The sequence below is a fragment of the Rhodamnia argentea genome, chromosome 11, assembly GCF_020921035.1.
Source record: "Rhodamnia argentea isolate NSW1041297 chromosome 11, ASM2092103v1, whole genome shotgun sequence".
NCBI classification, from domain to species: domain Eukaryota; kingdom Viridiplantae; phylum Streptophyta; class Magnoliopsida; order Myrtales; family Myrtaceae; genus Rhodamnia; species Rhodamnia argentea.
Window position 1 is genome coordinate 22,106,356 of NC_063160.1, and position 22,227 is coordinate 22,128,582.

At 41.0% G+C, this 22,227-nt stretch overlaps 4 protein-coding genes across 10 annotated transcripts; 1 reads left to right on the top strand and 3 right to left on the bottom strand.

The window, feature by feature from the left end:
• Positions 1-586: 586 nt before the first annotated feature.
• Positions 587-2,808, top strand: LOC115735631. The gene is made up of 6 exons (XM_030666988.2): positions 587-770; positions 1,051-1,131; positions 1,574-1,702; positions 2,013-2,075; positions 2,167-2,291; positions 2,471-2,808. Exons 1-6 carry the CDS (start codon positions 672-674, stop codon positions 2,658-2,660), a joined length of 687 nt encoding a protein of 228 aa, XP_030522848.1. The 5' UTR covers positions 587-671; the 3' UTR covers positions 2,661-2,808.
• Positions 2,809-3,139: 331 nt separating this feature from the next.
• On the bottom strand, positions 3,140-13,750 carry LOC115735629 (protein LAZ1). 7 transcript variants are annotated; one of them, XM_048272522.1, is made up of 10 exons: positions 9,028-9,198; positions 8,076-8,328; positions 7,908-7,964; positions 7,484-7,592; positions 7,186-7,370; positions 6,990-7,078; positions 5,808-6,069; positions 5,008-5,259; positions 3,550-3,909; positions 3,140-3,440 (listed from the first exon to the last, which is right to left on the bottom strand). In XM_048272522.1, the coding sequence occupies exons 2-9, from the start codon at positions 8,226-8,228 to the stop codon at positions 3,553-3,555; spliced, it is 1,464 nt and encodes a 487-aa protein (XP_048128479.1). In that variant the 5' UTR covers positions 8,229-8,328; positions 9,028-9,198; the 3' UTR covers positions 3,140-3,440; positions 3,550-3,552. The 7 variants fall into 7 exon arrangements, with proteins under 7 accessions (XP_048128479.1, XP_030522843.1, XP_048128480.1 ...); XM_030666983.2 differs by lacking the exon at positions 9,028-9,198 and adding an exon at positions 13,451-13,750 and having other exon boundaries at positions 3,140-3,909; positions 8,076-8,179; XM_048272523.1 differs by having other exon boundaries at positions 3,140-3,909; positions 8,076-8,179.
• LOC115735630 (integrator complex subunit 3-like) lies at positions 12,474-17,356 on the bottom strand. The gene is made up of 3 exons (XM_048272517.1): positions 15,929-17,356; positions 14,173-15,866; positions 12,474-12,878 (listed from the first exon to the last, which is right to left on the bottom strand). Exons 1-2 carry the CDS (start codon positions 17,216-17,218, stop codon positions 15,669-15,671), a joined length of 1,488 nt encoding a protein of 495 aa, XP_048128474.1. The 5' UTR covers positions 17,219-17,356; the 3' UTR covers positions 12,474-12,878; positions 14,173-15,668.
• A 1,234-nt stretch (positions 17,357-18,590) lies between these two features.
• LOC115735809 (PWWP domain-containing protein 3-like) lies at positions 18,591-21,972 on the bottom strand. Its single transcript, XM_048272516.1, has 2 exons — positions 21,938-21,972; positions 18,591-21,677 (listed from the first exon to the last, which is right to left on the bottom strand). The coding sequence occupies exon 2, from the start codon at positions 21,628-21,630 to the stop codon at positions 18,805-18,807; it is 2,826 nt and encodes a 941-aa protein (XP_048128473.1). The 5' UTR covers positions 21,631-21,677; positions 21,938-21,972; the 3' UTR covers positions 18,591-18,804.
• Positions 21,973-22,227: the final 255 nt, after the last annotated feature.

Sequence of the window (22,227 nt, forward strand, 5' to 3'; positions counted from 1 at the left end):
TTTTTTTAGAAAAATTTCAAATAAATGCAATCTTATTTCAAATAATGGTATGATATATAATTATCCTCATTTTTTCAAATAAGGATTTAAGGTATACATTATTTTAAATAAGGGCATGAAGCGATCACGTCATTATCGAAGAATGGCATAACCTCACCGGTTAATCAAGAGCATTTTTGTCCTTTTTTTTATTAATAATCCTTTTCTTTCTTTTTTCTTTTCCATTTATTGCGGCCTGCGAGGGTCTCGGCTCTCGCTCCCTCTCTGGTGGCCGATCATTGCCCAAGATCGACTATCGACGAAAAAGGAGGGAAAAGACAAAAAAGAAAGAAAAAATTAAAAAAATTTTAAAACGCAAAGGACAAAAATGCCTTGGCCGAAGAGGTTGAGCTTTTCTTTTAAATTGAAATAGCCACTTCAGACCCTTATTTGAAACGAGTCTCGTTTCGTGTCCTTGCCCAAAAAATTACGAGTATTTGGAAATTTCCCTTTTTTCAGTTAATAGAAAGTTTAAATTTTTTCCAAATGCGCAGAATTAGGAATATCAAAGGGTATATGTCACCACCATCGGAGAACATCGTATGAACGGAAAACGTGTCGTTTCGAGAATGGTTGGCCCGAGATCCTGTCTGTTAAATGTACTGGGATGAGCTCCGAGGAGTGTCAATCCCATGGAAATGGAGACGGCGTTGGGGTTGAGGAACCGGTACTGGGTCTTGCGGCACGGCAAGAGCATCCCCAATGAGAAGGGTCTCGTTGTTTCCTCGCTGGTTACTCTCTCTCTCTATCTCTCGCTCGCTCGCTCGCTTTCTGATTCTGGACAAATGACAGACAATTCGGGACAAAACCCAGTACTAGATTCTGGTTTCCTGTGATGCTCGATTGTCTCTGCTCGCAATGGATTGGAAAAAGTCGCTTGGTTTTGGCTTCTTTGCTCGCATTTTTAGCTAACTTCCGGCGTTGATTATGCTGTGCTTGTTTACTGTTGCTATCTGAATTGATTTTGGGTTCGTTGCTGATCCGGAGTCTTGGGGGTGATGTTTTTTCTAGGAAAATGGCACACTTCCGGAGTATGCATTGGCCTCGGACGGTATCGATCAGGCGCGAGTGGCCGGCGAGCTGTTTCTCCAGGTTAGGGAGTTTCCCCGAGAACTATGCTTTTGTTATTCGTGAGATTCTAGCCACAGAATGGGGCTCCAATTCCAATTCAATGGGTTTCCGCCTCGGGGATGCAAGCGCGAGTCTTTGATAAGGGAATCCAATTTGACATGGAGAGATTTAATTATGGTAGTTTCAAGGTGTTGGTTTAGATTTATGGCGTAGAACATACATGCTTATCGACTGTTTCATTGTCGGAGACTCTTCTGTTTTCACGCGAGGAAGAGGGGTGAAATTAACTTCAAACTTCAAAGAAGAATTTTTTCCATGACAATGACATTTTCTGCACTAGAGGATTGTTCAGGACTTGACCAGCAATGGAAATATACTTCCGATAATGACAGAGTAAATATTTAGAGGAGGCATTGTTGCAGGATCACAGTGCTTTAGCGAATTGACGGCGCTGTTTGTGCAGGTGCTGAAAGAAAATAATATTCTGCTAGAGAATGTCCGTATTTGTTACTCGCCATTTGCAAGGACAAGCCACACTGCGAGGGTTGTTGCGTCGGTTCTGAATATTCCATTCGAGGGTCCTCAATGCAAGGTAAGCTAATTTCTAATTCAAGAACATTGTTCAGTGTGAGCTTGGCATAGAGAAGTATTATGCCCGATAGCCATTAATAGATGCTAATGGACTGATTCACAAAACTTCTCCGGTCAAGCATAATTAGTGAACTTGTTGAGGGCGTTCTAGTCCCATTTGATCCATTTTGCTTCTATGAGATTAATGTAATTCAACCACACTAAAACTTGGACAGTACATGTTCTCCTTGTGAATTAACAAGTCAGCATGGCAGAGCTGCTGCTTCATATTCGCTACTGACATGCGTTAAGCAACGACTCGGTGTGGATAGGTGATGGTGGATCTTCGGGAACGTTACTTCGGACCTTCGTTTGAGCTCAAGTCACATGATAAAGTGAGCATGTTTCAGCTACTTCATTCTCAGTATGCTGCTCTCGTGCTATCCAATTGGCTGATTGGTGTTTCTCCTTCCTGTTTGCAATCAGTACGCTGAAATATGGGCACTCGATGAGAAAGATCCATTTCAAAGGCCAGAAGGCGGAGAATGCGTCGACGATGTTGCTTCCAGACTTGCAAAAACTATGGTTAATATTGAGACGGAATTTCAAGGGTAATTGCGCTTTATCATCATTCGCTTGTTCAATTAGCAAGAGGAAGAACTAAAAATGCGCCAATGGTATCTATCTGGGTGCACGAGCAAAACATGCGCTTCCTTTGCACCATGGTCTGCTGGGTCTATGCTGACATATTATCTTTGCATTTGTTGTTAACCGTTCGTCTCTTTGACAGATGCGCTGTATTGATCGTTAGCCATGGCGATCCACTGCAGATTTTGCAGACAATAGTTTCTGCAGCTAAACTAGGAAATCCAAACGGAAACGAGTTTTCATCAAGCATACAAGCAACCAGAACCTTTGCAGTATTATCACAACACCGAAAGTTTGCCTTGCTTACCGGAGAACTCAGGGCACTCGCATAGTTCGGGGCCTTTTCCTTTGGTTTATCAGCCTTTCAGTTCAGCGGACTTACATGTCTGGACTAGATTCTGATAAATTCATTTGACACTTCTTCATTGACAGTGTCGAGTAATTATGAATACATCTTTGCCATATTAGTAGCTACATACTATAGAACTTGTTTGTTATCCACGTATACATACTATAGAACTAGTTTGTTATCCACGTATAGGTAACTAGAGCCAGCTCTTTAGCTTCGAATTCATTCAGTCGTACTGTCGGAAAAGATAATCTGCATCTATTTTCCCTTCAAATTATAGTTACATTCTCCAGAAAGTTTCTCGCTGAAGAACGTCCCATATCGAATCTGCTGCAAAGTCCAGACACCAATTTCACTCGCGACTATGGCCCTATGAGTCAATCCACCGGACACACTTGCACAACTGGCAGTTCTGACTATAGTAAAGCATGTAAATCCAGCAGCAGAGAGGAAGCTGTCCTACATAACCACGGTATTTATCTGTTTTAACATGAAAGCGTTTTTTCTTCTTTGGCCAGTAACACTGGAAGCATTCGAAAACAAAGAAAATAACTCACAAGTGACACAGAGATCCCTCATCCTTGGTGCCAATAATGAGATGAGCCACAGGGACTTCAAAAACCATCGCCTATGGCACGTAACCACAGTCAGTGACCATCTTGCAGATTGCTTCCTCATTGGTATGAGCATCTGGGAAGAGAATATACATATGTCGACCAAAACTTGCAAGGCTTTTCTCGACATGCAGAATGAAGTGGCCGACCTAGACGACATCGACCCAAGATAAAAAGCCATTCTCGGAGGGAATGCAAGTTCAACCAATCAGAACCAATTTCAGAAAAGAACATCAAATTGATGTGCTTGTTCCTCACATACTACTCCTTGGTAATCCACCGCCGGCCCCTGACCTGGTACCCACCATAACTTTGGTCGCTGCTGCTTTCACCTCCACTTTCTCCGCTGGTATGCCCTGATTTCCGGCGATGCTTCTTTGCTCTTGAAACACCACTGTCACTAAAGCTGCCATTCAACAGGGGGTCATCTATTCCACGAATCACTCTCCTTGTGGATGATGACGAAGCAATGCAGCTGTCATCCTTTGTTCTTCTCTTCTCTTTGTCATGTCTCTTTATATTTTGAGAGATCTTGTGCAGCTTCTCATTGAATCTCGTAAGCCCTTTCTCCACAGGTTCTACTGCCTGGGTCACTGTGAACTTCACATCATTCACGATCTGTTCAAGAGTTGAAATAGCAAGTTGTAAGAGGAGATGCTATAAGAAATATTTTCACAAAATTATAACTGCACGAGTATTTCCATGTCCCTCAGTTCACAAGAATGACACAAAGATCCATAAGCTTTCCTCTTGTCCCCTAATGTCGTATATCACTTTCTTCCTTCAAACAGGTCCTATGAGCTTGCATTGAAAGAAGAAAATACACTAGTATCACCCTGCTGTAAAATAAATCTCTGATCATTCTTCATCCTCCAAGAAAAAAAGGATTCTAGCATGTTTCCGGAAGTGACTCTGAAAGTGACTTCACGAGGAAATAGTTTGTTGTTGTTTCTTTCATGTATGCAACAAAGACAACACACAATCAGTACAACTGCTAGTCAATACTTACATCAAATTGACTTTAAAATCACAAAAAATTGTAATTGAAATAAAAGCATCATGACCATAACAATTGCATTGCAGAGGCAGCCAGCAATTTATTTGGAAGTTTTTAAGGTGGATTCCTTCTTTAAGTATTCAGACGTATTTAACAAAGCCCCACTGAATCTCAGTAAGGAAGGATCTGAAACAGAGAAGTCTGATACTCTTCCTTTATCAACAGGACCGTATTTGGAAAACAGAATGAGATACATGCACACACTACCCGTAAAAGGGCCGGTATCAAACTGTACTAAAAAATCAGTTCATTTGACAAAACAGAAACATGCATCCAAAATGCAAAGGAAAAATTATAGTTACTAGGAATATAATAAGACTGCACGGCCAATTTGCCACCAGCAAATTCCTCTAAGCAATATAAACATTCATTCCTGCATTTATTCTCCAGGTGGTTATAAAGGTTAACTTTATGATTGACATAATTCAACATCTTTAAGTTCATGAACAGATTAGATAGTTGTCATTGTAAAACAAAAGAAAGAACTCAGTGAAATGCATTAACATTGCTTGCTATTCAATGCTTAAAAACAGAACAATCAAAAGAATTCAATTTTTCTCACAAAATCAGGGTGGCTTTTATTTTGTATATAGCAAACTCAAAGCTTCATCTTAAGGACAAATGTAGAGCAGTAGATTAAAGATGAGAAAATAACTTACATGTCCGCCACCACCTACAAAAACATCCCGCACACTTTCTGTGAAAGTCATTCCACTCCTTATATCAGCATCAGGCTGTGGAAGGCGTAACTTAGTGGGCCGCTCACTGTCCCTAACCTCATCTGGATCCAGGGGGCAATCGACAGATGCATAGTCTCCAAGAACTGAGACAGTTCCAGTAAACCGGTCTCCCATAAGCTCATATGGTTTTGCTGGGAATACATACAGATGTACAACAGAAGCTATGCCCATCTGCACTGGTGAATAAACAGACCTGTTAAACCCCTTTTTTCCCTGGGAATTTTGGACAGTTAAACCCTCCACCTAATAAATATCAAGCTGAAAACATGGGAAAGAAAATTCTTTGCGAGGATCCTATGTATCAAGTGCCAATATTGTCCAAAACTCTTTTGCAGATGCACAAAAGACAGCAATGCAGATAGGAGGAGCAAATACATTAGGCCTTAACGAGTATATCTGTGATAAGCATTCCTACATATCACATTTAAACGGAAAGATGGACATAACTCAAGTAACAAAGATAATCAATCATCATGCAAGGAAACATCAATCCATTAGATCATGACAGAAAACGATCTGAAATCAAACTTTCCTGCAATAAAGAAGCAGAGTTTCTGCAGCTATATGGATCATATGCAATAGCCTCTATTAACCATGCTTAACTCAACCTTAACAAAACATATGGCATATATAAAATAAGCCCCACCAATATTCATACCCTTACTAATGTGATGACAGCCTTAGAAAGAAGACATGCGTAAGAAATGGAAAAGATCTACCTCTATACAGATAATGAAGTCTTGCACACTTGACTTAAACTGCAAAGCTTGAGCTATAGGACTTTTAAACAAACCAAGGGCGTAAAGAAGAGCTATTGCAACGCCCTGCCACCAAGTCAAAAACACAATTGACTTAAATGTGAGAAACTTGGCCAAGGGACTTATATGTGCCAATTCGTCCTTGGTGACAGTGTAAAACTGAACTAAGCAGTACAGAGCCCAGGATTGGCTGAAATTTAGAACAACAGCCATGTAAGGGTATCTGCAAGAACAAGAAAAGACAAACAAATTAGTAATATCTGCAAATAAGACTTCAAATGATGCCAGAGTCTTGTGAACCGTAGGAATGCTGTTAAAGCATTTAGGGGCCTATGTGATCAAGGTTTAAATAAATAAAAAATACATGTTGCAGTAAAGGCCAATTTGCACTAACGTAAGTGCAAAATTTCTTGCTACTGCTTAGCTTAAATGGTAAAAACATTCGACTCAGATAGTTTTTCTTTTGAATAGTAACATAATAACCTCATTTACAGGAGATCACAACAATATTAAGACCCACTGATAATTTGAAAGACAATCTAGCATCCTCCAGATGAGAGGGTCCCTTTATCCTTATGTCCTCAATAATATTCTCTGGACATGCCATGAATATGAACCTTCATAGGTGTTGTCAGTGAGTTTCTTAGATGTCCAAACTCATTTTCACTTTGAACAGAAAAATATTCCTCTTTTTTCCTGCAATCTAAGCAAACAATTGATGAAACAATCAAGCTACTGACTAGAGAAGGCACTATGAAAATAGTGCCTGGATGAAGGGATGAAGAAGCTAATTCAAGTGCTAGCTTTATAAAGGCTCAAGTTAGCTTGTCATTAATAAAAGGGAAAGCAGCTGGCGTGCTTTCAAGTGCAACTATTCAAAATCTCGGTTTAATCAGTTTATCAATGAGAAGCTCGAAAAGGCAATCGTCAATCCACACAAACATTAAGAAAGAGCATGTATTTTAACTATAGTAGAAGCCTGAAAACTGATAAACAGAAAACACCTCAGGGTATAATGAGCTATTAACAGGCAGGTGCTCCCCAACATAAAATAGCGAAGCTTAAGTTTTAACAATATTTGAGAAAGCATAGCATTATTGCCACTCGCATAACTTCTAGAAACAGTAGTCATGATATACTCACCCGCATCCCCACTCAAAATCTCCATCACAGTAAACATCGAAGGCTTCAAGAATTACGGCTAAGACAGCACTTAGAGCCTTTATTATCATCTGCCAGACAAAAGCACATTTTGCACTGTCTAAGAATGAAATAGCTAAGCCATGAAAGAAAATTTAAGAGCAGAGCTGCAGAGTGATGCTTCGCAAGTCATACATACATATTGAACAATCCCAATCTTGATAACTTGGTAGAACCATTGACCGAGTTTCCATGGTTTAAGGAAGTAGTTCATTGGAAAAGGATGCTTCACAATGCCGTGTTCAGAATAATGTTCTAATAGAGGATCTTTAGCAGCCGTACGTCCTTGTCTTTCCATAAACTCAATAGTCCTTTCTTCGCCCCCTGAAAGAAAGGTCAATGAAAGAAAAGGCTATCAGACAAGAACTCATCCGATATCTGTTAGATATCCAAAGAGAAGTCAGGAAAGTAAATCAAAACTCAGAAAATGGGCATACCCAAGCATGCAACGAGGTATCTCCCGAAGCAATACATTGCAAAGGATTCATAGCAATCTCGCAATATTTCACAATCAACACTGATTGATGGATTCACCAATGAGACAAACTGCTAGTAAAACATCCAAATTAGAAATCAACATATTACAATATATGAAAAGTGCCAAAAGGTGGCACAATACTATCCCACACGAAGGCAGCATAATTGTGAAAGAATCCTTGTAAGTATACATATGCAAGTATATTAGCATTCAAAATATAGTGCATGCGTACGTGTTAAAACATAGTCATTTCCTGTGCCAAAAAAGGGTATCAATCAACCAAGAAAAGAAGGTACACTTGGTATCACCAGACATGAACGTAAAATATTCTGCATCTCAGACTTTTAAACACAATGAATCAAGTTTATCTCTGTACAACTTACGGACTCTACCGCATAACAGGGAACCATAAGGATGACGCCAATGAGAAATTTTTGCTCCTGGAAAGCACAAAAAGAAAGGGAGGGGTCAAAGTGATAATAAAATAATGTGCAGTCACGACCTACACATAGTGTTGACGAAGATCTTAGCATTCAAGAGAAGGAATATACCTCAGGATTTTTGTAGGCAGCCAAGTGCTCAAATAAAAGGTAGATGGAGAGAGCGAGAGTCACGAGCACCAATGCACCAGCAACTACGGTTGCCCATGTAGGAGCTGTGTATGTCAAGAAAGTGATGAGATCTCGATAAGTAGTTATCTTCATCGGCTATCTCTTCAAAGATACCCAGCATAATGGATTGACAGACGCCCCAGGTATTGCACCCAGTGATTAATCATTAACATCGCTATCGAGATAAGCAGACCTGCTCATAAAAATTGCAGATGTCAAGAAAAGCGAGAGTTCCAACCTAAAAGAAACTCTTCTCGCTTGAGAGACTACATTTATGTCAAATTACAAGGTACAAGAACTTCACCTATCATTCATAAGGTAATATTACCTCAAAATGATGACCGGTTCATCACGATACAATTAACCAGACAACTGAGGAGTTACAATGTCAAATCAACGACATGTAAAACTACAAGAACGCGCCCATGGACCACAACTTAAACATAATGACAGACAAAGCATGCTTGCACTCAGACTGAACTGATTTACCTCCATTTTGCTTGCCTAGAAGTCAACAGAAACGCATAGAACTGAAGAGAACAACCATATGACACAGAGAAACAACACGCTAACAGAAACAGGAGAAACTAGGTTCAGTAGGTGAATCAATCCGAAGAAGTAGGGGACGTATTCCCCACATTTCTCCAGAAAGAAGCAAACTTTAGGTCAATTTGAGAGCATGCTATCAGCCAAATCTAGGCTCAAGCCCTAAAATGCCAAAACACCCATCTGAGACCATTTCTCATCAATCCAAATCGCCATCAACGACACGACCATCTTCTTCCGGCACGTGACGAAATCGAAGCAAGGGATCGACGCCCGACAGTAAATCCACGGATTCATGCAAACGAGACGAAATCTCCGGTGTTCCCATCGAATTACAGTTAATTACCTCGAAAAGTGTCGAAGAGAAGGCCTCTCCCTCACATGCCCAGCTCGATTACGTTGCCGGACATAGATTCTTGTCTCTACCGAAATGAAATTCCTTCATGAGCCCTAGAATCGTTTCTTCCTTCTGTTTTAACGATTTCACAGAAACTTTTTAATAAAATTTCTAGCGAGCCGTCTTTGATGATATTTTCTAAATTATACGAAAATCATTTTGTATATCTACTGCAAAAATATTATGTAAGATATATGTGAAAAAAACTGGAAAAATAACCAAAAAAAATCTTAAATGAAAGAATGTCAATTTAGTTATAAATCTTTCAAATTTGCCAATTGAGTTTTAAATATCTTGACGATTTGCCGATATCTTCCTTCCAATGAATTTTGGCCAAAAATTGTTGACTGAACGTTCATCGTCCTACATAACATGATCAATGCTGAAATAAATAGATTTTATAATATTTTTAATCTTTTATAATAATTTTTATTTTTATTTTCATTTATTTTTTAGTTGTTTTTTTGTTCTACCAAGTTTGGGGAGGATCGACCGGTGAGTAGAAAAAAGGGGAAAGAAAGAACAAAATAAAAATAACAAATTACCCATGTTAATGTCGCCCACTTCCACGTTAGTAATTTCCGATCAAAATTAACTGGAATGACTATATTGACAAATAATCAAAAGGTTTAAACTCAATTCGCATTATGATTTTCAACAAACAAAAAAAGTTTGATATTATGACTAAATTAACATATGTACAATAAGATTATGACTTTTTTTTTATAATTATCCTTAGAAAAACTAAATCTCGAGCTCTAGAGCTGAAGACTTGTGTCTGGCAGCTTGATCCCAAGCGTGGTCACTAGGTTTTTGGGCATGGGCGTTGAGGTCCCATCCCAACCTCCGCAAACTCGGGCTAGGAAATTTAAGGACTCGTGATCAGCCTCAAGTGATTTGGGCAAGAGCATTGACAACTCAGGCACAAGCCCAAAGGACCTTGGCCGTACCTAATAGGTCATACGCCTAAGTGTCGATGTTAGGGTCCTTGAACTATTCGTAGATATATAATATACTCTCTAAACTATATATAAATATTTCAAAAATTCATTAATCATATTGAACATTGGACTAAAATTCAAAATTCAGGGACAACGTTACACAAATTAAATAGGCCAAAATTCATGGACCGTTTGTGTCATTTTCGCAAATGAGAATGAAATTTTTTTCTCGAAACAAACATGCTCATGAACAACGAATGATTTCACAAATATTTCCCTTCCACAAAAATGTTTAAACATAAATTATGCTCGATAAAAAAATATTTTTTATTAATTAATTATTTCAAGTGATCATTTTAAAAAAAATATTTCTAAATTATTTATTTTCTGCGAAATAAATAGAATTTCAATATTTATTTGGCAATCATGGCCCACAACTTTAAAAATACTATAAAATTCTCGTGTGGCCCCATCAATTCTCTGAGCTAAAGGATATCACGAATTCCATATTATGATTATTATTTTTTTTCCATTTTTTTTCTTTTCCTAAACCAAGAAATTGAGGAGGGGCGACCAGGGCACTCCTTGACGTTATCACGAGAGTCACACCTATTATAGAATCTTTCAAGATGGTCGAGTGTGCGTCAGTCAACACCATTGGAATAGGCGACCCCGTAACCATAATCGGACCACGGCGTTAGGGATCCCAAAACTATTCACCAGAGTAAGATGCACGTGCTTCTATCGCAAATAGGTTTGAACTCGCGACCTCGTGTTCAAGGTTAATAGCACGTGCTACTAGCCGCCACCGTAGGCGATGGATCCTATGTTAGTAGTTTCGCACAGAAGGCAACTGTAGGCATGTCATATATTCCACCATATATTCTCTGAATCTTCGTATCATATCCCCCCCGACAATTTCCTAATTTCGGTCCGAACCCATTATGGCGTTTGACAAAAATATTCTCAAATCTCCCTCGTTGAAAATAATTGAATATTTATTGGATAAAAGCAGTATCAGCTCATAAGAATCATTTTCAATTTGAAACCTGAGACAGGTCATTCGAAACCGATGCGTTTTCATTATGCAAATTACAAACTACAAAGTTGCTCAAAATTCACGTGATCACTTAAATTAATTTGTTACACCATGCGATATCCGCCAGAACGTAAAACACCATCTAGGATTTTTCTCTTTCTCTCAGGCTGGCGTTTATTGAAATGGCTTATAGTTGGAGCCATTGCAGTACACGGAGCTTCTAGACATAGGGATAAACTCCTCAACAACATCAGATTTGCTCTTCTTTGCATGGAGAGGATCAACAGCCACAGCCCGGACTTCAGTAGGACATCATTTGCAGAAGACTTTATTTTCATCGGCTCAACAATCTTGTTGTCACCTTCCCCTCAAGTTTCAGGAATTTTCTGAATGTTCTGTGTCCGGTTCCAGATTCCTCTGCATCTTTTTCCTGAGCTTTACTGCGCTCAGGCTTCAAACTTGAAGCTGAACCCTTTAGGTTATCAGCAGCCTCGACCATCCTCTCTCATAATCGTAACCATACTGGAAAAGATAAGTATTTGCTCTTGCTTCTTTCCCTTGACAAAAAGACCTTCTCAAGTTGTTCGGAGCCACCATCAGAAGCTTCTGTTAAGAACTTTCTTTCACCTTTCCATCCGTTATCATTTCTTAGATTGTTCTTTGTCCTGAGGCCCACTAATTTCAGGACTCGAGACTCTTTTACTCTCCCTTCCGCTCTTCTTAGTTTCCTCCTTGTGACTGCACTGATGCCACCATCCATCTCAACATTGGAATCGGACCTCATGAATTCCACCGGCTAATTTTTTGAAGAACTCTTTATCATCAACACCGGCTTTATCAACATTAACTTTTTCCTCTTTCACATATGACCCTGAGCCTTCTTTGCCTTTATTCCCCTGATTAACAGCCACCTGAGTATCGAGGTTGCCACCAATAATTTCAGCAGTGCTCTTCTACTTTGGTTTCTTGTACCCTCCATTGGCAGATGCATTATGGCATTTCTGCAACACAGCCTTTTCAGGAGGTCTTCCAATGGCGGCCCCTGAAATGGGATCCCTACTTTCCCATCAATACCTGAGGGACAGTTTCTTGAGCAGAGCAAAGAGCCCTTTAGACATTTTCATGGTTGAGTTCCATGAAGTTATCCTGATTCTAGTAATAAAAACACAAGTAAAGAAAAAATTAGAAAGAAGAAGGCAATAAACCAATTTATGATTACAAAGTAAAGGAAAATAAGACAGAAAAGCAGAACTAAACATTCTGTTATGCAAAGTTTAGGAAAGAACAACAAATTTACAAATGACATATTTATAAAGACAGTTGACCAAAACTCACCTACAAGATGTTCTACGTTGCTTCAAAGCGACAATAGGAAGAAATAACTATAGGGCCCATACAGTAAGGTAGAATCCACACATACCCAAAAGGTGTAAAGTCAATCTCCAGCAACAAGTATCACAATAAAACCTAGTCACCTCTTCACTCACCCAAAAGATAAAAATCCTAGCTGCTACTCGTCCAGTTGAAACTCTCCCAGTGCTAACCTTTTCCTTCCCAGTAAATCTCAAGACAGCCACACTGACTCCAGCATACATGAGAAATTACTCATGTTCTACCCTGTGGTTGACGTCTGGAGAGAACGTGTTCTGCACCAATTTCAAGGACTCATACTCTTTCCTTGAGATCGATATAACAACTCTGTGGTTTTGGATATTCCAGACCATTCCAGCAGGAAATATCAAGGTCATTTTAATGCGTTTCACCAGTTTAAAGCTACACCATTGCATGCCGACTATTCTATTTTTGTCGATATGCGAAATCTATTTAAAGTGTCAATTACTATACCAAATGAAAAATCTCATGAAAAAAACACATCTCAATAACCACTCATATTTGATATCACACTCGTGCGAGTCTACATATATTTCCACCATTAGTTGGTTTCCAAATGGCACCCAACAGTTGTTCCAAATTGCAGCCAACATTCTTTCTCAGTCCATTAAGCTCTAAGCACACAATCAAGCAAACAGTAAATGATTAGCCCGTAAATTCATGCACAAAAGCAGCTTATCCCCTGTCACTGTCCCAACAAAAAACTTCTAAAACGAATACAGAAAGATTAGGGAACTAAAAGAGTCTCCTTACAGAATATTAATTTGACAATGGAAAGGCATAAGAGATCAACTTTTGTACTCTCCAACTGCTGAATCTGGTGAGCTTTATTTTTTCCAACCCAAAATTCTTACATCCAAAAATTACGTATAAAAATGCAATTTCTCTCTACCAATTAGCAACTTTACTAAAAAGATCGAATTGACATAAGCAAGAAATAATACCATAAATTGAACCAAAAAGAACAGGCAACAAAAATTTCAAAAACTATGATGTAGACCATCATCAAAACGAGACGACCACCTCACTGCAAGTGAAATCATCGGAGTTCCCAATCAAATCCTCTGGCCACAAGTCTTGGAGCAGCTTCAGCAGGAGCTGGGCCTGCCTCTTCAACCTCTCCATGCAGTCGCTCTGCATCAGCAGCAGTAGCTGCCTAACCATGCCTGTGGAAAACGCCTTCCTCTGGCACTGCTCCAACACTGAGTACAGCACCAGCAGCACCCTCGGCGCATACTTTGTCGCGCTGTCTGACACCTTCAGGATCATCCGCACCAGCAGCAGCGCACTCAAAGCATACAGACAAGAATAACTAATAGATCTTATATTCAGTATAACAATATCAAATGAACAACTAAAAAGTACTCAAGCTTAACTTATCTTAAGCATAAAATAAATCAGATGGGAATATGAGAAATTTCTCTCTGATGCGAGTAGTCAGATAAAATAGAAAATGATGGGAAAATGAGTGCATCGGAAGAAGTGCAAAACTCTGATGCAGGAAGAGGGGACAGAACGCGAGCCTGTTTTGTTACCACGGGAATGCTATTGGAGTTCTCAAGAAATGGACAGGGCAAGCTTGGAAAATGCTCTTCAAATCTTTTTAGTGACAGGATAGGGTAGGAATCTACATAATATCTATTTTCACAATAGATGACTCAAATTTATGAAAGCATGCAGAAACTGCAGTCCTGTTGTATATAAGGTCATGTAGCATCTTACCTTTAGTGCAACCAATTAGCTTTGTGTCATGAGACCATATGCTTTTCTTCGCGAGCGTTCTGAGGAAAGCAGCCAAAAATATTGGACCTGCTCAAGCCTTGGGCATCAAAATAATTGGACAACCATAAAACTGCAGAATTGTTGATTGTAAGCTCAGCAGATTCAGAGAAAATAGACTCTCTGTCGATGCTTTCGACTTTCTCAGAGAACTCAGCTAAGCTAGTAAATAGCTTTGAAGCATGAGACACGGCCCACATTTGGAGGACGGCAGCAGAAAAGTTATGAAACACATTATTGGGTAACAGCAAGATTGCCCCAACAAGCTCGGATGTAGGTAATCGAGAGCAGCACAAATCTAAAAGGCCTCCCACTGCAATAGCACTCTTACATGCATCTATTTCGCCTGAGCAAAAGAATTTTAAGATCAACTTCTCCAATTGAAACTGAGAACCCACAAGTTCCAGCCTAATCAGACTCCAGAACTTATGTTGCTCATCAGCTCCCCAGTGAAGGGAGCTTTGGATCAAACCAAGAACAGTTTCCACATTCTCCCCCAGTATGGATAGCTTCTTTAGCCCAATCTCAAACTTTATATTGACAATATCGCCATCATTCAAGTGACTCACAAGTAATCTGATAGCATGCTCCTTGCCAATGGATAAATCAGAAAGCTGAGAAAAGACACTGTGGAACAAAAGCTTCCATTTTACCTCCTTCCACTCTGAGCATGACGCCAAATCAAAAACAAGAAGCTCTGGGAGAGTTCTATCAGCTTCTTCAGGTAAGATGGTCGTTAGATGTAAAAGGTAATGTCTATAAGCAAAAAAAGCATCCTGTACCACTGTAACAGCTAACTCTCTGTCTAAAACAGCTGCAGCTAAAACTGGTTCAGGAAAGTTCTCCCGCCTTTTATCTGAAAAGGCAAGATAACGATCAATGTGACCCATCAGGAATGGCACCCGGGTGTTGATCAACTTGTGAAGACTATCTCCCGAGAGTTCATGAATCATATGATTTGCCACGTCTGCCTCATAAGCTAGTCTTGATGCGTAATATAGAAGGTGTGCTCCCACAGGAAAACCATTCATCGACCAAAACAAAAGCAGTTGAACTAACCTTTCGTTCTTAGAAGAGAGATATTTCCGAATAATTAAGGTTGTGGGAGACTCGCATTCACCAACATCAAGATCATATTGTGGGTGCTCAAGAGGTGCAAAGAGTTTGTATCCATTCAACTCTAGTTCCCTCGCTTTAGTTGAAGATAAAACCTCAGGAGATGTTGAACAATGCGTGGACAAGTCACTGCCAACATCCATATACAAATCGAGGAATTGCTCTAAAGCCTGAAGACTTGATGCATTTGAGCTCTTAATTGCTTTGCTGAGACCTTCGACCAATTTTTGGATATCATTCTCTTGGATTTCTGAAGTGTCGGTCAATAATCTAGAAGGAAAGGAAGCAGAAGTATCAACCGACTTGGCCCCAACTTCATCTTTCTAGACATCGGTAAGGTGTTCCTCTGGCAAAGCTGTTCCGACCTCCATGGGAATTAAATGACCAAGAGTTTTAGATGGTTGTATTTCTTGAGCAGTCCCAACTCTCGTATCTGATAAGAAACACCTAAGCTTCTCCTTCAGAGGTGGAGGAATTATTTCACCTGATGTCAAATTTTCAAGATTGCGGCTCAATCCTTGGTTAATGAGCAGAGTAAAAGATGAAGTCTGTTAGCTATCATATCCTTGTGGATCAATCCTTGGTTAATGAGCAGAGTAAAAGATGAAGAAACTCTGTTAGCTATCATATCCTTCTGTTCCATGTCATAGTTATCCACAAGAAGAAACAAAAATTCAAGAAGAGCATGTGTTAGTTCAATGTAATGAGGTATAGAATGAACCATTAACGACAATGCTGGTTCGATGTTCTTAACTTTATCCACTCTTTCATCAAAGAAAAGCCAATCATAAAATAAGGCCAACTTTGCATTGGCTTCCACATAATTTTTCCTGCAAGACTTCAGAAGCCAACCAATGACAGCCCACCTCGGGATAGTATTAGAATGAATGATTTCTCTAGGTGGGTAGTGCGCACAACATATGAAGCGAACAATATCAACTATAAGAGTCTCTCTCTCCGGAGAGCAAAAAAACTTGCTGGCAAACCAGGTTTGATGCCGCTTTTGGTTCCCAAACTTCACGTGTGTGAGCATAAACCTTAATTGCGTTTCTGCCTCTGGGGTAAGTCGAAGCGAGAAATAACGACTCGAAGTCCTCATGGAATATATCTGCGCAACATCCAAGAATCCAGCGACCCCAAACTCTCTTGGGTTCGAAACCAAATCCCTCCATATTGCTCGAAACTCGGGCACATGGACCAAGTCTTGCAACAACCGTATTAAATCCCTCCCAAACTTCAAACACAAACCAAACTGCTCTCTCAACATCTTAACACAAAACTCAATTTCCAACCTCTTCAGCGCATCCAGTCTTGAATCAACAGTCGCCCTACAATGGTCAGCTAATAACCTCAGAAAGTTATACAACGCACTAGTCAAAATCAACGGATCCTCTTCCAGCAAGCAGTCCCATTTACCCAAAAACAGGCTCACCATCTCGAAACACAACCACAGATTCCCACTGCCAAAATCGCCCCCGACTATTTGCCTCAACAATGAGACCAGCAATCCACTAAACCCCACTGCAGAAACATCAACCATCTCGCCAGCAGCCCACAGGACCTGAGTTTTGGCCGTCTCGGCGAGCTTATCGTACAACTCATTGACAATTCGAGCCAGCAGATTCACGAAGAGTACGTACCCGTCGGAGACGGTGGCGTGCAAGTGCTTGATGTGAGTTTTGGCGAGATGGGTCTCGGTGAGAGCTCCATAGAGGATGGCGCGAGTGAGATCGGGGCATTCGTCTGAGGTTAGGATCTTGAGAGGGAAGGGCGGTCTGAGCTTGGGCTCGAGGAGCTGGAAGGCTTGACGGAGAGAGAGCTCGAGATGGTTCTCTGCTTCGTGAGGTGCGAGTTGGAGTAGCTTCGAGGCCATGGCATGACTGGAGAAGAAGTAGGAGGAGGAGAAAGAATTTAACGGTCGGCAGTGTGCGTAGCGATCTGGAGGGGTTTGTGAGCAAATTGCGAAGGGTTAAGAAGAAGAAAAAGAATGTCGTGCCGGCCGTTGCGACGGCGACGGCGACGGCGACGGCGCTCGCCACAGTCGCATACCTTAAAATCCCTTTTTTCTGCTGTCTTAAGGATTTAACACAAACTTTTTAATGGAATTTCTAGCGAGTCATAAAAATAAATTTTATTGAGGAAATATTTTGGAAGTGACTTATTTTCAAGGAAAAAACTATTTTCCTAAATTTGATTGTATTTTGTAAATAATACGAAAATAATTTACTTTTGAGAAAATCTGAAAAAGAAAATTACCATAATAGTCTTAAACATACTGCACGGACGGACGTCAATTCAATCATAAAACTTCTGACAATTTATCAATATAGTCCTTCCAACCAATCTTAATCAAGAATTGCTAAGGTCAATGACAATCATGTACCTAAACATGATCGGTGCTGCATGAAAAAATTTATAATAATTTTAAACATTTTTTAAAAATTATTTTTATAGAACGCACCCTAAGGCAACATGGGTAATTCCAAGTCCTTTAAATCCCAAAACTTAGTTAATGTACCCATTTTTCATCCGAGCTTTATTAAGCAAGCAAATTTTACTAAACAGAAAAGCAAAAGACTTAAACATTTTCCACAAATGGAATGTGCAGTAATAAATGAATTTTAAAAATTGAAATTGCTCATTGATGCCAAAACCGAAGGTCGAATCACATAGCCAGAGGTTAGTGAAGAATCGAAGACGGAAAACTATTTTTGCATTAAGGGTAAAAGGAGACGGAGAACTGAACGTGTAGAACTGTCGTTCCAAGCACAAACACGCCTCTCTTTCCATGCACTTATCACATTGTCGAGTCTTGCACACACACATGCATATCTCACCAAAGATTAAGGAAACGCATGTCTCAAACTCAAAGCCTAACCAGTCATGTCCTGAGTCTCCTCGCCACAAAGCGTTCTACCAGTTCGGTCCCGAGAGTCATGGGAAGACCCACAAGATGAGTGAACTTAAGTTGGTGGCAGAGACGACTCCGCAATTTATAGGGAATCCGCTACTTCAAAGTTTAGAGCGAAAGGCAGCATCGCCTTTCACCTCTTAAACATCATCAGGGGCAAGATATCCATGACCCGCATAAAAATTGGGAAACAAGAAACAAACGGTATGTAACTGTCTGAGAAAAGAACCAGCCTTAGAAAAACAGACATGCTTCTCATGAATGGCGAGGTGCATCTATAGCTCAACAATTGCAATATAGAAACAACCAAATGATCTCAACAGCTTCACAGAGAGAGAGAGAGAGAGAGAGAGAGATTGACATTCAACTATTATGAACAAACAGCCGCATGTTTCTGTAGGAACTTTAGACTATAAGACTCTGATCATCTACTTTAACCAACATTCGATAACCTGACTATTGTATATCCCTAAACAGACAATAAAAGCAACATAAAAGGTTGAGGTTGCCTGCACAACTCAATACATCCGATCTCTAATCTAAAATGTTCAACACCTGCCTGAGGAACTTACCTTCTCCAAGAGGTCCTTTATCTCGCCCTCTAGACTGGACTTCATCTTTTTCGACAACTTTCCATGGGACTTATCCACCATTGATGTCATCTTCTCAAGCTTCAGCTTTATGTATTCAAGTTCAGATGCTTCTTCTGTTGATGGTTGCGAGGCAGATTGCTTCTTAGGGGTCATGTTGCTGTGCTGGTTGGGAAGAGGAAAATCTTCAGCATTTGCATTACCACCATGTCCATGTGTCTTGGGAGTAGCTGAATCGCACTGGAGCTCGAAGCTGGCATTGGCAGATCCAAACGGATTCTCTTTTTGTGAACTTTTCAGGGCTTCTTCGGCATTAGAGTTCTTTTGAAAGACCACGAGAGCATATAAACTGTTGTAGCACATATCTGTTTCTGTTTCAATCAAAACCCCAAATTTACTATATATCTTGATGAGATCGTCTTTCGTGGGTAAAATAGCACCTGGACTGAACGTAACTAGAAGCCGTCCTGGGACTTCTTTTAAGTTTTTCTTCCCACTTGATCTCTTAGAGGCTGGTTGACTTTTAGGAGTATCCATTTTTGACTCGTCCTTCTTGATTCTTTTCCTCCCTGGTTTACTTGGAGCTGATTTGCCAGAAGTTTCAGATTGGTCAGTCGGGGCTCCCTTCAGTGACTTTCTCTTTCTCCCAGGTTGGCGTTTATTGAATGTCTTATAGTTCGACCCATTGCGGTACACAGAGCTTCTATACATAGGGAAGAACTCCTCAACAACATCGGATTTGCTCTCCCTTGCATGTACAGGATCAACAGCGACAGCCCGAACTTCAGATAGGACATCATTGGCAGAAGCCTTGACTTTCATTGGCTCAACAATCTTGTTGTCATCTTCTCCTTGACTTTCAGGAATATTTTCACTGGTCCCGTGTCCGGCTCCAGATTCCTCTGCATCTTTTTCCTGACCTTTACTGTGCTCAGACTTCAAACTTGAAGTTGAACCCTTTAGGTTATCAGCAGCCTTGACCATCCTCTCTCCAAATCTAACGATACTGGAAATTTTTAAGGATTCAGCTTCAATGTCACCCTTTTTCTGACCCCTACCTATATTCATGTATGGTGGAGACAAGTATTTGCTCTTCTTCCTTTCCCTTAACAAAAAGCCCTTCCCAAGTTGTTCAGAGTCACCATCAGAAGCTTCTGTGTTAGAACCTTCTTTCACCTTTCCCTCTGTTATCACAGAGTGCTTGGATTGCTCTTTGTCCTGAGGCCCAATAATTTCAGGACTTGAGATTCTTGTCCTCTTCCTTCTGCTCTTCTTAGTTTCCTCCTTGTGACTGCCACTGTTGCCACCACCCATCTCAACATTTGAACCGGACCTTTTGAACTCCACAAAGTCATGTTTTGGAGAACTCTTATCATCAATGCCAGCTTCATCAACAGTAACTTTTTTCTCTTTCACAGATGACCCTGCGCCTTCTTTGGTTTTATTCCCCTGATTAACATCCGCCTGAGTATCCAGGTTGCCACCAATAATTTCAGCAATGCTCTTCTGCTTCGGTTTCTTGTACCCTCCATTGGTGGATGCACCATAGCATTTCTGCAACACAGCCTTTTCGGTAGGGGAAGAAAGCCATTCTTCCATTACTGGCCCCTGAAATGGGATCCCCACTTTGCCATCAACCATTGCAACATCTTCTCTCAGGTCTTCAAGACCTGGTATCTCCACAGCTTCGTGGTAACCAGGCAACTGATCGAACCCTTTCGCTCTATAAAAAGCTAAGAGCCAATTCTTCAACACTGTCAGCTCAAGTATACTGGATGTAGAAGCAAGATGCGTCAAAAACTTCAAATGAGAAAGCAACTTCCCGGGTTCAGTCCAAACAACGGAAATCCTCTCGATCCCATCATCAGAAAAAAAAACTTCTTCCTTAATGCCAGAATTCCCTACCAAGGGCCTAGTTAAACGCTTTTCCATGGGCACACAAGAGCAAGTCATCCTCATATTCACGAATCTACCTATCTGGTGTAGCGCAGCCTCTACAGCGTTCAAAAAATTCTTCGAAGTACTCTGCTTTGTCATTACCTCGAAATTCTCCTCGAAAGGCTTCAACTGAGTAGGGTGACACCAGGCAAATGTTCCATCACCAAAGTACGACACAAGGAGCTTACCCTTGGTCCTGAGCTTTGCAGCAAAGTCCGAGGCATCTGACGAATCATAAATCTGCCCCGGCCACCACGGATGGCTCTTCACTTTACCCCACACCAAGTCCCCAACAGAATACTGACATCCTCCAACATCCTCCCCGTCTCCATCGGCAGGTTCGCTCGTCAACTCACTGATTTCCCCAATATCCTCTGCCGAATCAGCTAGAGTTGCACCATTTTCATCGGGGGCGAGAAATTTTCCTCCGCCATCAGGCACCCCACCGGCCAAAGAAGGTGTGTTCAATGGACCCTTAACGGCCCCCACATCCTCACCGACCCCAACCGAAGATCCCAACGACGCATCTTTGATATCGACCACTCTCCCACTTCCCTTCATTTTCAACAAAGACGACACTCCATTCATCTCGAAATCTTCTAGCCCGCCAACCCTACCGCCCGAAACGTCCTCATTCCCGTCCCCACGCTTCACCGCTTCCACGGCCTTGCCACCGGGACCATCCTTCCCATTAACAGAAACCCTAGCCCCGTCCTCGCGCTTCCCTTGAACAAAACCCGGGTCCGCACGAGCCCCGCCTCCTCCATCGACGCTCCCCTCTCCCGGCGCTCGGGCCGCAGCCGCCTTATCGGCCAAAGACTCGACCTTCGCTTCGACCGTACCCATTTCAGCGGAAAAAAGGAAAAAACCCCTTCTTCTTTTTTTTTTAAATCCTACACACAAGGCAAGCGCAACCACCCACGTATAATATATATATATGTATCGGGGAAATGAAATGAACCGAAACCCGCGAAGGCAGAGAGAAAATAATAACAATAATAAAGAGGGAAAGAAAGAAGAAGAAGAAGAAGAAGACGAGGAGGAATACGTTTAGCGTTTAGGGTTTTCTCGTAGAGGGAAGATGCGCACCCCAAATAGAAAGAAGAAGAGAAAAAGACAAAAGAGAGAGAGGGGACTAGAGGAACGTCAATACCTTAGCGCGTGCGCGAGAGAGAGAGAGAGGAATAAGACCAACCCCTCGCCTAAGCCTACAGATACTGGTTCTCTACATACGCCGCCGCCGCCGCCAACGCCATTTTCTTCCACGCCGCGAGCTAGAGAGAGAGAGAGGGAGGGAGAGAGAGAGGAGATGGATTTTTGGGGGAGTCGGTAAATTTCTACTCTGGTGGACGTACGACGCTGCGAAGAGAAAAGACGAAACTTTTTGCGTATTTTTTTTTTTTTTTGGGGTGGCGGTGAAATCAAAATGGGGTTTTAATTAAA

Bases quoted from the DNA above. Each gene is read 5' to 3' on its own strand.
- LOC115735631 (XM_030666988.2), top strand. From the start codon at position 672: ATGGAAATGGAGACGGCGTTGGGGTTGAGGAACCGGTACTGGGTCTTG. The intron at 771-1,050 runs GTTACTCTCTCT...TGTTTTTTCTAG, and splicing joins GTCTCGTTGTTTCCTCGCTG to GAAAATGGCACACTTCCGGA. The intron at 2,076-2,166 runs GTGAGCATGTTT...GTTTGCAATCAG, and splicing joins AGCTCAAGTCACATGATAAA to TACGCTGAAATATGGGCACT.
- LOC115735630 (XM_048272517.1), bottom strand. From the start codon at position 17,218: ATGGCCTCGAAGCTACTCCAACTCGCACCTCACGAAGCAGAGAACCAT. The intron at 15,867-15,928 runs CAAGGATTGATC...CTGCTCATTAAC, and splicing joins CTTTTACTCTGCTCATTAAC to CAAGGATTGAGCCGCAATCT.
- LOC115735809 (XM_048272516.1), bottom strand. From the start codon at position 21,630: ATGGGTACGGTCGAAGCGAAGGTCGAGTCTTTGGCCGATAAGGCGGCT.
- LOC115735629 (XM_048272522.1), bottom strand. From the start codon at position 8,228: ATGAAGATAACTACTTATCGAGATCTCATCACTTTCTTGACATACACA. The intron at 7,079-7,185 runs GTATGTATGACT...TTTGTCTGGCAG, and splicing joins AGATTGGGATTGTTCAATAT to ATGATAATAAAGGCTCTAAG. The intron at 3,910-5,007 runs GTAAGTTATTTT...ACTCTTGAACAG, and splicing joins TTGTAGGTGGTGGCGGACAT to ATCGTGAATGATGTGAAGTT.